Here is a 15987-nt window from a genome sequence, read left to right as displayed (position 1 = left end):
CATCACTACTATAAAATCACCACATGTCATAATCACCACAATCATCCTATAAAATGCATCATTATCACCATAAACTGAGATTCTAATTATTAAACCAAAACCCCATGCACGTAATAACCTAGAATACTGTCTAACACTTGATGGCTGCTCTGTCAAGTCTTTGTCGTCGGTTAGGAACCTGAGTGTGCTCTTTGATTCCAATCTTTCATTTGAAAGCCACGTTTATAGCATCTGTAAAACCACATTCTTCCATCTTAAAAATATACTGTATCTGAACTATGACATATGCTCTCAGTGACAAATGCGGAACAGTTATTCCATGCGTTCATGACATCAAGGTTAGATTATTGTAATGCTATTATGGGTGGTTGCACTGCACGCATAATAAACAAATTACAGCTGGTCCAAAACACAGCATCGAGAGTTCTTACCAGAACCAGGAAGTATGACCATATTAGCCCGGTTCTGTCAACACTGCACTGGCTCCTTATTAAACATCGTATACATTTTAAAATCTTGCTAACTACTTGCAAAGCACTAAATAGTCTAAACGAGCTCTTAACGCATTATAATCTCAAAATTCGGGCCAGTTGATAATACCTAGAATATCAAAATCGACTGCTGGCGGTAGATCCTTCTCCTATTTAGCACCAAAACTTTGGAACAATCTGTTCCTAATATTGTCCGGGAAGCAGACACACTCTGTCAGTTTAAATCTAGACTAAAAACACATCTCTTTAACCGGCATATACATAGAACATTATACATTTTTATTATTCAAATCATGTAAAATGATTATTAGGCTGCATAAATTAGGTCAGCCGGAACTGGGAACAGTTCCTATAACACCTGATGTACTCATTACATCATAAGAAGAATGGCATCTACGCTAATATTAGTCTCTCTGTTTATCCTGAGGTTTACCATAGTCAGCCGAATCCAGGCCGTGTCCAGATCAGATGAAGGACCTGCGCGTGGACACGGCGACAACACAGCCCTGAAGTGTTAGCAGAGACCGTGTCAACTATCCCATAATTGCTTCTTTTGGATATAAATACTTGACCATATTTATAAAGGTGATTTGCTGTATGCACAATTTGCAAAGCAAGGATTTTGGACATTAGGGTTAGACCATCACTACTACCTCTTAGATTCACTTAAAAAAGGTTAGAAAAGAATACCCCTAATGGGAAAGTAATTTCTGTCACTGCTCTGTAGGAATAAATCATAGAATATATATTCTAAATACACCATTATCAGCATAACCTCCATCAGTACCCCACCATCAGTTAGTATATCACTACCATCAATTCACCATCACATAGTTATCATCATTGCCATCACATCACCATTATGCCATCATCACCACCCCCTGACATCATCATCACTATAATCATTCCCATCACACCATCATATCATCACTGTCATCAAAATCATAACCATCATCATCATCACAAACATGACTGCCTCATATCACCATCACTATCATCATCACCACATTCATCACATCATATCAACACCACCATCATCACCATGACATCATCATTACATCATCATGTCCAATATTCAATTACCACCATAACCACATCATTACCATCACGTTACCATCAGAACATCAACATCATTCACTATCACACCTTTACCACACTATCATCACCCCCACATCACCATCATCACTGCCATCAACATCATAACTATCATCACATTATCATGACTGTCATTATTCATCATCATCACTCCCACAACTACATCATCACCAACATTTTTACTATTACAGTTCATTATTTTCAACATTACATCATCACCTCAATCATAGTCCCCACCATCATCACCATTACATTAATTTTGTTAAATCACATTAGTCATTACCATTACTGTAGTGTTTAAAATGGCCCAAACACTGTGATACAACCATGTCCCTCCCTTACCTTTGCGAGAGCAGGGCACAGTGATCTTGATGAAGCTAGCAGAGTTCTCTTCTAGAGACAAGGCCTCCACTAGACAGTAAGCTTCAGTAGACCAGCTCAGATAGATGCCCTTCCTCCAGTAGATCCGGTTTGGTCTTAATGCTTTCTCTGCAGAATACACACAGTTTACCACCTTACATCCTGTTCATTTTGGCAGATTTTTGAATCCCAATCACCTTACAATGCATTCATTTTATTATACATTATATTAGTATGTGTGTACCTTGGGAATCAAACCTATGACCTTGCCAAGGCTAGCACAATGTTTGATTGTGAATACTTTATATTGACTTATACTGAAAGTTTGTGTTACTTTACCTCTGCCGTAGAGCAGGAAAGCAGACACTTCCAAAAGACGGCTGATCTGTCTGGACCAGTATCCCATGGGGAAGTACGGCATCTCATAGAGCCGAATAATCACCTCTGAATTCTCACAGTGAGGGAGCTCAATCACCGGCCTGTGATCTGACAATCTAGGCATATACCAATCACAAAAAATGACCACTATACAACAATTTTTATAAATGTAATTTAAAAAAGTCCTATCGCTACCTGCTAGGTATAAGTAACTGGTCATCTCCAAAGGGCAAGGCTATTTGAAACTTCTCCAAAAGTTTGAAGTACTGAGTCAGATGATTCTTGGGGAAACAGCGACTTTTGTCCAAAAACTTCTCTACAGTGGAGCGCTGCACCACTCCTCTAGTGCTGTCCCACAGATCAGTGCTCTTCAGTGTCAGCGTCTGTTCATCAACACAACAGATGAGACGTTACTGCTGTGAAAGTGTGAATTTGCCAAAAAGTGGAGTAAGATATGAGTGTATAACCTGTGAGATGACGTCACAAAGCCATTGTGGGTCAATGAAGTATAAATCTTTTAGCTGAAGCACTGGATCATCAAAGTGCAGCAGGACACCTGGAGACAAATACAGACAAGAGGGCCTATTTACTCCTGCAAGTGATCACAATTTAATACAGGTGTAAAACAATTTGAACAATCATTCAAGCTACATTTGCAAGTTGAAAAATCAAATTTGTAGTGTAAACACTAATCCGTCTTGATGCTTCTAGTGACTAATGACCGAAAAAGTGTAACTAGTTAACTTCCTGCTTTTAAAAAGAAAAATCATATAATTCATTTTCAAATGATGTAAAAATACATATTATATATAATATAATATATACACAAATATTATGTAAAATACATATAAATTCAATTTCAGCAATTGTAGTAAAAACACAGCTATACGTGAAGTGGCCCATTCACATATTTTTCAGCCATAAACAAACCTGTAATTTCTACAACTATGAAACTAAAAGCAACTGATCAACTTACAGATGGCAGAGCATTGAATAATATTACTACATAAAACAAAAAGATAGACCAAATAATTTGACTCGCTATCCCCGATATAAGCACGTTTTAGACCACCCGATATAAATACATCTAAGATACACAATTTCCATGAATACAGACAAGTTACCATGATATCACCACCACAAAATATAATTAATTGTGTCTGCTTTACTATAAAACACACGTTCATTGCAACCGCTTCACTAACGCAACACACTCATTTAGACCCATTTACAATAACAGTATACAGTGAAATTATCTAATTAAACTAACTATGATCAATTTTCTAGCACTTTAAACATGATATACGTGTATATATGTATATATATGATATATATACACATATTTCATCATATGCAGAAAGTTCAACGTCAAATGTGCCAATCAAACTCTGACTTTGTGAAACAGAATGTCCTGAACTAAAATGTTGCTATAGTAATCTAATAATAGAAAGTCAATGCACTTGGCAATTGTAGATATAGATTAATAGATATTCATGATTAAAAAAAATCCCTTTTCACATTCATCTTGACTCAGGGGGAAGGATAGTCATCACCTCCTCATGCCACCCCCAACCCCTTGTGGTGCCTGCCCTGGAAACACCCAAATATTGGACATAGACAGCAGCAGGAAGATATCAGAAAGAGATTCAGGAGTGAAGCAACTCTCACCGGCCTCGCTGAGGAAGTGGATAGCGTGGGGTAACTCTCCCTCCTCTAGCTGCAGCTGTGTTTCCTGTATGATCTCCAGTAATCTGCTGTGCCTGAGCACTGGGAAATCAGCGGGCACATGTGACCTCTCCTGCAGAACTCTCCTCTCCAGCTCCACATAACAGTCTGGAATCAGCTGCCCCATTACCGGCTGACCCTGGATCTGCCAATAGCACAATAGACATGACTCATTAAATAAATACAATGCGGTTCCGGTAACGTCACGTGATGGCAGCTTGAAAGATCGGTTCTACAACAAAGTGATATAAATAAGCATCAAAACATGAGAAACAACAACTACTATTAGATGCTATTACTATATCCTATTGTCGTCGACATGGAAGACAGGGCTCAAGTACATAATAGGCGAAAACAAAAGAAGCAATTACAATCTGAAAATTAAGAGAGAAAAAAACGCAGGGTCAAAACACAAAGTCGCCATTAAATGTCTGCCCAGATGATACCATGCTGGACCGGGGAGGTGTCGGCGAATCTGAGGAGACAGTTAGCTTGGCTATGATCATCCACAAACTGCATGACTTTAGGAGAGACAATTAAGATCAGCTGAAATAAATTATGGAGGATATCCAAAACACCAATGACCGACTGGAAGAAGCTAAATTAATCGTGGGTTGGAGAAATCACATAAACGTAAAGCATATCAAATTTCTTTAACTTCAGACACAGTTAAAAACCAGGATAACAGACCAAAAAGGCCATTCGTGATAAAACAATATCAGGGTCTACTGGGTCGTATAAGGGGCCAAGAGCAATTTGCCATCTATGATCACTTTTGTTGAAGATATGCTGATGGATGAACTTGAATTTGAAACATATGAAACATATGCTTCCCTTCATATTGAGAGAGTACACTGCTCTCCGGCTACCAGAAAAAGCTCAGCCGAGATCAATCGTGGTGAACTTAGTTATAGAATGATGGAGGAACTGTGTGGAGGAAGAAGGGATTTTTATGTTCCTGACATTAAATACAAAATGGCAAATAAAGCAAATAATCAACTGAAGGATCATCAAGTTCCAAACCCCCTTTCTGGTCAAGGTTTTTATTTTTTAAATTTTTTTTTTAGATGAGATCCAGTTAAACAACACAGTGGAAGAAGCAACGAAACATTTAGCTGAGAGGGAATTTCTGCACCCTGAACACTGATTCTACTGACCTAAAGAAAATGTAGGTTTTGTATATTTTTGCTTTGATTAGAGATGGGACTGACAATTAGATGTATATATTTTTTTATTCATTATTCAGGACTTAAAAATGCTTAAATGCTTAAAAATGGACTCATTTTCAATAATAAAGTTATGCTAGTTTTTTCACCTTGTATGAGGCGTTTAATAACAAATGTCAGAATATATCTATCGACCTGACACATGAGCGCGAGATAATGGGGGCCATTCCCTTTGGGGAGGTCGAATTGTGTGTTCATAGGAAAATATGTTATATAATTTTAAGGTGATAACTTTTAACTTGAATGAAGTGCTCAATCCATTTAAAAGAAGGTTTTCAATCCAGTTTTCTTTCCATCTTCCTCTAAATATGACCATAAGAGGCTCAACTTTGAACATATATCAACCAACACAAACAAAGTGTCACAGATCAGCCTAGTCACCATCCTCTGCACTACATTTCCCATCACTCTCCTCGGTTCCCACCTGCATGCCATTTCCCAATCACTCACACCTGTACCTAATCATCACCCTCATCACTGCTTCTACATATACACACACTTCACCCCAGCTCACGGTCCATTGATGCCAAGTGGACTATTCTCCCCATCTCCAGTGTCTTCCATTCCTCTGTGTCTCCCTCAAGATCTACCTTTGGACTCTCATTTACCTCCTCACCACATCTCTTCCCCTTTATTGTTCAATAAACTCACTGTTCACCTGCCATCTTTCTCTCAGTGTCTGCTTACCGTAACAAAAAGATATATTATGATGGCTCCCTAGTAAATTTTCTCAGTGTAGTTCAGAATCATACTGGCTTTTTTATGTACACATTTTTTTTATTTAATGGCTATTAATCCGCAGGGTATTACTATTTCTGGAGGAGACTTTAATGTTTAGTTGAATCCAAGATTGGATTCTTCTTGGAGAGGTTTACTTCAGCCTAAGCCTATAGGTAAGAAAATGAATGCGGTCATGAAAGATTTGGGGATCATGGATGTGTGGAGAGATCTTAATCCTACTATTTGTATTTATATTAATTTTTCTTCTCCTCGTTCAGTTTATTCAATAATCAACTATTTCTTCATTTTTTGTCAAGAAAGAAACCATAGATCAATAGGAACAATAGATCTTTCTGATCATATTTCACGTTCATCTTTGACAGCAAAACAAGGTCTGCACTTTGGAGATTGAACTCTAGTATTTTAAACAGCCTTAATAACAGATAAAGACTTGGAAAATAATGATATTGGGGAGGTCTCATCACCCATGTTCTGGGATCCATGTAAAGTGGTGATGAGGGGGTAGATTACTGAAACCATTCATTACTCAAACATATTAGGCAGGAGAGACTTCATAAATACAGCAAAACATTTAGGCCGCATTTACACTACAGGTCTTGATGTCCAATTCTGATTTGTTGAACTTATATGATCTTTTTTTTACGACAAGCTAACATCTTCTTTTAAAAGAGCTGCATCTACACTTTACACTTGGCGAAACAACCCAAGGTAGACGTACTGACCCCGAAAAGCTTAGGCCGAAAATGAAGTTAAAACACGCAATTTGCAATGGACTCAAACGAAATAATATGAGATTTTACTTTCCGCACCATCTTTAAAGGTCAGCAAAACCGATTGAGCCTTCATCCTCCATTGCGCCATTGGAAAAAGGCATGTGATCATGGTTGGTGTCCACCTGAGTTGACATCATTCGCCACCATCGCGTTTTCAATGATGTACGGCTCGCATTGAGAGGGGAATATCCGATCTGTCTGTTTACATGGCAGATGCAAATGCACGCATCCGATTCATATCAGATTTATTTCCACATATGAATGAGGCCTGAAACCGATCTGAGAATATCGGGTCTAGACTTTTACGTCAATAATACACCCGCAACAATAGGTAGCGCAAAATGCGTGTAAAACCAGTGTGCCCCCCTGGACTGAAGCGACACACCCCTGTAAACTACCGGTAGCTTACAGTGCCAAATGATGGCGAATGACTGTCCAGAATAGAGCAATTAAAAAGTCAGGCAAGTGAACCAGCAACTGAGGAGAGGTTATGATGCAAACCTTAAGCTCATGGTGATACACGCAGCGGAGTCATCAAACCTCTCATTAAGCAGGCAAGAAATATGGTGTGTCAGAGTGTAATGTTAGAAAATGGCTAGCCCAAAAAAGACAGTCTTAAAAATGTTAACAGTAAAAGAAAAGCTTACAGTGGTCCTAAAAGTGGCAGATTCGAAGAAATTAACATGCAAGTGTGTCAGTACGTAGCCGACAAAAGGCATGAGGGGCTGCCCATAACCAGAGCAGTCATCCAGAAGAAAGCACCGGATATTGCCAAAGAGCTGAACATCCCCACCAGCGAAGCCCCTCATTTCTTATTTTGGCTACGTACTGACACACTTGCCTGTCAATATCTTCGAAGCGGCTACTTTGATGCGGCGTAATGAATTAGCATTACACCGCAGAACAAGTCTTGCCCGGAGCTTGCCCTCCGACTTCAGGGAGAAACTGCTGTCTTTTTTTTAGCACTGTGTGATCAGCCTGAGGAAAAAACATTCATATCCCTTGGATCATATAGGTAATGCGGATCAGACACAGGCGTTTTTTTGCATGCCAGCATCTGTCACTGTACATAAAAAAGTTCATTGTGAAATCTAATGGAAATTAAAGCTGCAAGCAGCGATGAAAGGGCCCTCGCACCCGTGCCATCAACACTCGGTGGCTTTAGGAAGGCAGAGCATGGTTGGGAAATGTACATTTAAGGAGGTATATATAGTAAGAGTATGTCAAAGTCAGTTACAAAATGTTTTGTATAATGGTGATAATAGCATGCTTCATGACTCAGCTAAGTGTTGCTAGCATGTTCAGTCTGTTTCTAGCATGCTTAGTACACAATAATTATGTGGTTAGTACTGCATTACTGTGTTAACCATGTCAGTTTCTGTTGCCAGTAGGTGGCGTTATGACTATAACTGAATATGAGCATGGATGTGTGTTCAGGACAGAACTCTTATCAAACATGTGAAGTTTGGTGCAAATTGGACATTGCCTTCTTGAGTAACAACAAAGTCATGTTTCATTGAATTAGCATTCTTTAGAACTTAGCTAAGCATTGTTAGCATGTTTTAACATGTTGCTAGAACGGCATCAACGTGTTAAACATGTCACTTCCTGTTGCCAGTTGGTGGCGCTATTACTATAACTGAACATTCTCATGTAGATGTGTTCAGGCCATGACTCTTATCAAAAGTGTGAAGTTTGGGGCAGATTGGACATTCCATGCCTGAGTTACAGCAAATTCCTATTTAATTGCAATAATAGCATGCTTTAGCACTTGGCTAAGAGTTTGCTAGCATGTTTTAGCATGTTTCTAGTATGTTGTTAGCATGTTTAACACTTGCTGGCACTTTTTTATATGTTATTAGGAGTCCACAACAGTGTTAAACATGTCACTTCCTGTTGCCAGCAGGTGGCGCTATGACTGTAACTGAATATAAGCATGGTCATGTGTTCAGGACAGAACGCTTATCAAAAGTGTGAAGTTTGGGGCAGATTGGACATTCCATGCCTGAGTTACAGCAAATTCATATTTAATTGCAGTAATATCATTCTTTAGCACTTAGCTAAGTGTTTGCTATTATGTTTTAGCATGTCTCTAGTATGTTGGTAGGATGTTTAGCACCTACTGGCATTTTTTTATATGTTATTAGGAGTCAAGAACAGTGTTAAACGTCACTTCCTGTTGCCAGCAGGTGGCGCTATGACTATAACTAAATATGAGCATGGACATGTGTTCAAGAGATAACTCTTATCAAACGTGTGACGTTTGGGGTAGATTGTACATTGCCTTCTTGAGTAACAACAAAGTCCTGTTTCATTGAATTAGCATGCTTTAGCACTTAGCTAAGTATTGCTAGCATGTTTTAATATGTTTCTAGCATGTTTAGAACTCAATGGCATTTTTAACATGTTGCTAGAACGGCATCAACGTGTTAAACATGTCACTTCCTGTTGCCAGTAGGTGGCGCTATTACTATAACTGAATTTGAGCATAGGCATGCGTTCAGGCCATGATTCTTATCAAACATGTGAAGTTTGGGGCAGATTGGACGTTCCATGCCTGAGTTACAGCAAATTCCTATTTAATTGCAGTAATAGCATGCTTTATCACTTAGCTAAGTGTTTGCTAGCATGTTTCTAGTATGTTGCTAACCTGTTTAGCACTTGCTGGCTCTTTTATATATGTTATTAGGAGACCACAACAGTGTTAAACATGTCACTTCCTGTTGACAGCAGGTGGCGCTATTACTATAACTGAATATTCTCATGTAGATGTGTTCAGGCCATGACTCTTATCAAACGTGTGAAGTTTGGGGCAGATTGGACATTCCATGCCTGTGTTACAGCAAATTCCTATTTAATTGCAGCAATAGCATGCTTTAGCACTTAGCTAAGTGTTTGCTAGCATGTTTTAGCATGTTTCTAGTATGTTGTTAGCATGTTTAGCACTTGCTGGCACTTTTTTTATATGTTTTTATATGTCCACAACAGTGTTTAACATGTCACTTCCTGTTGCCAGCAGGTGGCACTATGACTGTAACTGAATATGAGCATGGTCATGTGTTCAGGACAGAACGTTTATTAAAAGTGTGAAGTTTGGCGCATATTGGACATTGCCTTCTTGAGTAACAACAACATCCTGTTTCATTGAATTAGCATGCTTTAGCACTTAGCTAAGTATTGCTAGCATGTTTTAACATGTTTCTAGCATGTTTAGACCTCAATGGCATTTTTAACATGTTGCTAGAATGGCATCAACGTGTTAAACATGACACTTCCTGTTGCCAGTAGGTGGCGCTATTACTATAACTGAATATTATCATGTAGATGTGTTCAGGACAGAACGCTTATCAAAAGTGTGAAGTTTGGGGCAGATTGGACATTCCATGCCTGAGTTACAGCAAATTCCTATTTAATTGCAATAATAGCATGCTTTAGCACTTAGCTAAGAGTTTGCTAGCATGTTTTAGCATGCTTCTAGTATGTTGTTAGCATGTTTCGCACTTGCTGGCACTTTTTTATATGTTATTAGGAGTCCATAACAGTGTTAAACATGTCACTTCCTGTTGCCAGCAGGTGGCGCTATGACTATAACTGAATATGAGCATGGCCATGTGTTCAGGACAGAACTCTTATCAAACGTGTGAAGTTTGGGGGAGATTGGACATTCCATGCCTGAGTTACAGCAACTTCCTGTTTCATGGCGAAACATCGAAATTTGTAAGGCCGCCGAGGACCCGCCCTTCGACGAAAACTCAAGATCTTCGCAATTTAACGTCGCAAAGGCCTTAAGATTACACTCACCAAATTTGAAGATGATCAGATTAAAACTGTAGGAGGAGTTCGTTAAAGTACGAGGCCTGAAAATGGCAAAAACTGCACAAAAATCTGAGAGGAAGTTCAAAATGGCTGACTTCCTGTTGTGTTTAGGGCTATGCTCCAAGAGACTTTTTTGTAGGTATTAGGTCATTACACGTATGTACCGAATTTCGTGCACGTACGTGGAACGTTGCAGGAGGCGCACTCCGTTGAACTTTTATAGGTGGCGCTATCGAGCCATTTTGCCCCGTCCAATTCTGAAACCTATATCAGATGTAAATTTTCGCCAGTTCTGACGCGTGTGCAAAGTTTCGTGAGTTTTCGCGCATGTTTAGGCCCTCAAAAATGCAATTCAATGCGGAGAAGAATAATAATAATAATAATTAAAGCTGCAAGCAGCGATGAAAAGGGCCCTCGCACCCCTGCCACCGCCACCCGGCACCTTTAGGAAAGGCCTTAAGATTACACTCACCAAATTTGAAGAGGATCAGATCAAAACTGTAGGAGTTTGTTAAAGTACAACATCAGGAAATGGCAAAAACTGCCCAAAATCTGACAGGAAGTTCAAAATAACTGACTTCCTGTTGTGTTTAGGGCTATGCTCCAAGAGACTTTTTTGTAGGTATTGGGTCTTTACATGTGTGTACCAAATTTCATACCTGTACGTGAAACGTCGAGCCGGGGCAAAATGTAGGGGCAATAAGTAAGCCATTTTGCCCCACCCAATTTTTAAAACCACATCACACGTAAATTGTCACCACTTCTGAAGCGTGTGCAAAGTTTCATGATTTTTCGAGCACGTTTTGTATTTGCCACACTTCCTGCTACCAGCAGGTGGTGCTATTGCTATAATCATAATGAGCATTGGCATGTGTTCAGGACAGGACTCTTATCAAACATGTGAAGTTTGTGGCAGATTGAAAATTGTATGCCTGAGTTACTGCAGGCTGTCTGTGGTTGCCTAGCAACATCAGAACTGCAAGCAACATTAATATTGAACTTATCTGATCATGCATATATCACCAAAAGGCCGAAATTGGGTGAACTAGTGCAAAAAATGCCCGTGCAAAATCAGTTTTTGTGTGTGTTTTTAGTAATTGTTGGTTTGGTGTGTGCTCATTGTTACAATTACACAGCAAAAGTTCAGTGACATTTTTATTTGTGCATGGTAAAAAGCACACAGTGAACTCCGAGAAAACGCTATGCTTGAGCAAACAGTTTGTGAATAGGCAACTACAAATGATGCCCGTGAAAGAGACTGTGAACGCATTGAATAGGATATGTTTAGTTGGTGAATAGCATAGGCTACTATTACACAGTAGCGACAACGTTAAGCGCACCAGAATGAAATATAATATTCAGAAGTAAACACTAACAGCATAGCTGACTTACAGATTCAGTTTACATCCACAAATGAATAAGCACCTCGATTCAGGGAGCAGTGCAAAGTGCCCGTGCAAAATCAGTTTTTGTGAGCTGATCGCCGTCAAAAAAGTTCAGGAGATATTTCTTGCGATGGCAATATGATCAAAAATAACTTTATATTGATTCAATGGATTAATAGCATTTAAAAAAAAAAAAAAAAAGTCATGAATTTATTGCATTTTTGGGAAAAAATAATCCGTTTTTATAATAAATCTTAAAAAATTCAAATCCAGATTTTGATTTTCAATGTTGTTATAACCTAAAGATGCTATGTGAAAGTTTGAAACAGAAAATAGTGGTTTTCACACATTTAGTGGTTATCTCACATTCGAGAGATATGCGAATAACACACAGACAGACAGACGGACGTTTCTGTAATTTATAGATAGATGGATTTATCACGTTCGGGAACCAAACTATAATATTCAGAAGTAAACAGTGTAGCTGACTGAGTGTTTATGTCAGAATGTTTATTTTTAAACCACAGCCTTCTTGGGGCTTCTTTGACCGATACAACTCTCTAATGTCAGAATGTTTATTTTTAAACCACAACCTTCTAAAAATGATATATTTAACGATATCTTTTGCATTTCTCATCCAAACAATGTCAAACTTGGCACTGCACTTACTCGTGCCCGTGGCAAGACACCTGTCGAGTTTGAAATCAATCGGACTAACGGTTCGAGAGATATGCGAGGAACAGACACACACACACACAGACAGACAGACAGACAGACGTTCCTGTAATTTATAGATAGATGTTTGTCAGGCCGCCGAGGGCACACCCTTCGACGAAAACTCTAGATCTTCGCAATTTAACGTCACAAAGGCCTTAAGATTACACTCACCAAATTTGAAGAGTATCAGATCAAATCTGTAGGAGGAGTTCGTTAAAGTACAACATCAGGAAATTACGAAAAATGCCCAAAATCCAGGAGGAAGTTCAAAATAGCTCACTTCCTGTTGTGTTTAGGGCTATGCTCCAAGAGACTTTTCTGTAGGTATTGGGTCATTACATGTATGTACCAAATTTCATACCTGTACGTGAAACCAGGAGCCGGGGCAAAATGTGGGGGCAATAATTTACCGAATTTGCCCCCCACAATTCTGAAAACCATATCACACGTAAATTTTCACCACTTCTGAAGCGTGTGCAAAGTTTCATGAGTTTTCGAGCATGTTTAGGCCCTCTAAAAAGCGATTCACTTTGGAGAAGAAGAATAATAATAAACGGAGCAAAAACAATAGGGTCCTCTCACCATCGGTGCTCGGGCCCTAATTAAAGCTGCAAGCAGCGATGAAAGGGCCCTCGCACCCGTGCCATCAACACTCGGTGGCTTTAGGAAGACAGAGCATGGTTGGGCAATGTACATTTAAGGAGGTATATATAGTAAGAGTATGTCAAAGTCAGTTACAAAATGTTTTGTATAATGGTTATAATAGCATGCTTCATGACTCAGCTAAGTGTTGCTAGCATGTTTAGTATGTTTCTAGCATGCTTAGTACACAATAATTATGTTGTTAGTACTGCATTACTGTGTTAACCATGTCAGTTTCTGTTGCCAGTAGTTGGGGCTATGTCTATATCTGAATATTGCTATGTAGATGTGTTCAGTGCAGGACTTTTATCAAACATGTGAAGTTTGGGGCAGATTGGACATTGTATGCTTGAGTTACAACAACTTCCTTTAGCATTTCTAGCATGTTTTATGATGTTTCTAGCATTTTACATATTAATTTTGGGGTAGATTGGACATTGCATTCCTGAGTTACAGCAAATTCATATTTAATTGCAGTAATATCATGCTTTAGCACTTAGCTAAGTGTTTGCTAGTATGTTTTAGCATGTCTCTAGTATGTTGGTAGGATATTTAGCACCTACTGGCATTTTTTTATATGTTATTAGGAGTCCAGAACAGTGTTAAACGTCACTTCCTTTTGCCAGCAGGCGGCGCTATGACTATAACTGAATATGAGCATGGACATGTGTTCAAAAGATAACTCTTATCAAACGTGTGAAGTTTGGGGTAGATTGGACATTTTATGCTTAAGTTACAACAACTTCCTTGAGCTTTTATAGCATGCTTTAGAACTTAGCTAAGTGTTGCTAGCATGTTTCTTGCATGTTACATATTAAGTTTGGGGTAGATTGAACATCCCATGCCTGTGTTACAACAAATTCCCATTTAATTGCAGTAATATCATGATTTAGCACTTATCTAAGTGATTGATAGCATGTTTTAGCATGTTTCTAGTATGTTGTTAGCATGTTTAGCACATGCTGGCACTTTTTTATATGTTATTAGGAGTCCACAACAGTGTTTAACATGTCACTTCCTGTTGCCAGCAGGTGGCGCTATGACTGTAACTGAATATGAGCATGGTCATGTGTTCAGGACAGAACGCTTATCAAAAGTGTGAAGTTTGGGGCAGATTGGACATTGCCTTCTTGAGTAACAACAACATCCTGTTTCATTGAATTAGCATGCTTTAGCACTCAGCTAAGTTTTGCTAGCATGTTTTAACATGTTTCTAGCATGTTTAGAAGTCAATGGCATTTTTAACATGTTGCTAGAACGGCATCAACGTGTTAAACATGACACTTCCTGTTAGCAGTAGGTGGCGCTATTACTATAACTGAATATTCTCATGTAGATGTGTTCAGGCCATGACTCTTATCAAACGTGTGAAGTTTGGGGCAGATTGGACATTCCGTGCCTGAGTTACAGCAAATTCCTATTTAATTGCAGTAATAGCATGCTTTAGCACTAAGCTAAGTGTTTGCTAGCATGTTTTAGCATGTGTCTAGTATGTTGTTAGCATGTTTAGCACTTGCTGGCACTTTTTTATATGTTATCAGGAGTTCACAACAGTGTTAAACATGTCACTTCCTGTTGCCAGCAGGTGGCACTATGACTGTAACTGAATATGAGCATGGTCATGTGTTCAGGACAGAACGCTTATCAAAAGTGTGAAGTTTGGGGCAGATTGGACATTGCCTTCTTGAGTAACAACAACATCCTGTTTCATTGAATTAGCATGCTTTAGCACTCAGCTAAGTTTTGCTAGCATGTTTTAACATGTTTCTAGCATGTTTAGAAGTCAATGGCATTTTTAACATGTTGCTAGAACGGCATCAACGTGTTAAACATGACACTTCCTGTTACCAGTAGGTGGCGCTATTACTATAACTGAATATTCTCATGTAGATGTGTTCAGGCCATGACTCTTATCAAACGTGTGAAGTTTGGGGCAGATTGGACATTCCGTGCCTGAGTTACAGCAAATTCCTATTTAATTGCAGTAATAGCATGCTTTAGCACTAAGCTAAGTGTTTGCTAGCATGTTTTAGCATGTGTCTAGTATGTTGTTAGCATGTTTAGCACTTGCTGGCACTTTTTTATATGTTATCAGGAGTTCACAACAGTGTTAAACATGTCACTTCCTGTTGCCAGCAGGTGGCGCTATGACTGTAACTGAATATGAGCATGGTCATGTGTTCAGGACAGAACGCTTATCAAAAGTGTGAAGTTTGGGGCAGATTGGACATTGCCTTCTTGAGTAACAACAACATCCTGTTTCATTGAATTAGCATGCTTTAGCACTCAGCTAAGTTTTGCTAGCATGTTTTAACATGTTTCTAGCATGTTTAGAAGTCAATGGCATTTTTAACATGTTGCTAGAACGGCATCAACGTGTTAAACATGACACTTCCTGTTACCAGTAGGTGGCGCTATTACTATAACTGAATATTCTCATGTAGATGTGTTCAGGCCATGACTCTTATCAAACGTGTGAAGTTTGGGGCAGATTGGACATTCCGTGCCTGAGTTACAGCAAATTCCTATTTAATTGCAGTAATAGCATGCTTTAGCACTTAGCTAAGTGTTTGCTAACATGTTTTAGCATTTTTCTAGTATGTTGTTAGCATGTTTAGCACTTGCTGGCACTTTTTTA

General features: G+C 38.9%; 1 protein-coding gene across 1 annotated transcript in view; it reads right to left on the bottom strand.

Moving 5' to 3' along the window:
- lrrk2 (leucine-rich repeat kinase 2) overlaps nucleotides 1–15987 on the bottom strand; it is an 82365-nt gene that overhangs the window by 13044 nt on the left and 53334 nt on the right. The window contains exons 32-36 of the mRNA XM_079860177.1: nucleotides 3993–4194; nucleotides 2792–2880; nucleotides 2520–2707; nucleotides 2286–2440; nucleotides 1929–2075 (exon numbers count right to left, since the gene is read on the bottom strand). Coding sequence (XP_079716303.1) covers nucleotides 1929–2075; nucleotides 2286–2440; nucleotides 2520–2707; nucleotides 2792–2880; nucleotides 3993–4194 — 781 coding nt within the window. The remainder of the gene's footprint in view (nucleotides 1–1928; nucleotides 2076–2285; nucleotides 2441–2519; nucleotides 2708–2791; nucleotides 2881–3992; nucleotides 4195–15987) is intronic.

Source organism: Squalius cephalus (genome assembly GCF_949319135.1).
Source record: "Squalius cephalus genome assembly, chromosome: 23".
Taxonomy (NCBI): Eukaryota; Metazoa; Chordata; class Actinopteri; order Cypriniformes; family Leuciscidae; genus Squalius; species Squalius cephalus.
Note: the sequence above shows the minus strand (reverse complement) of the source record. Positions and strands in the feature narration are given on the sequence as shown.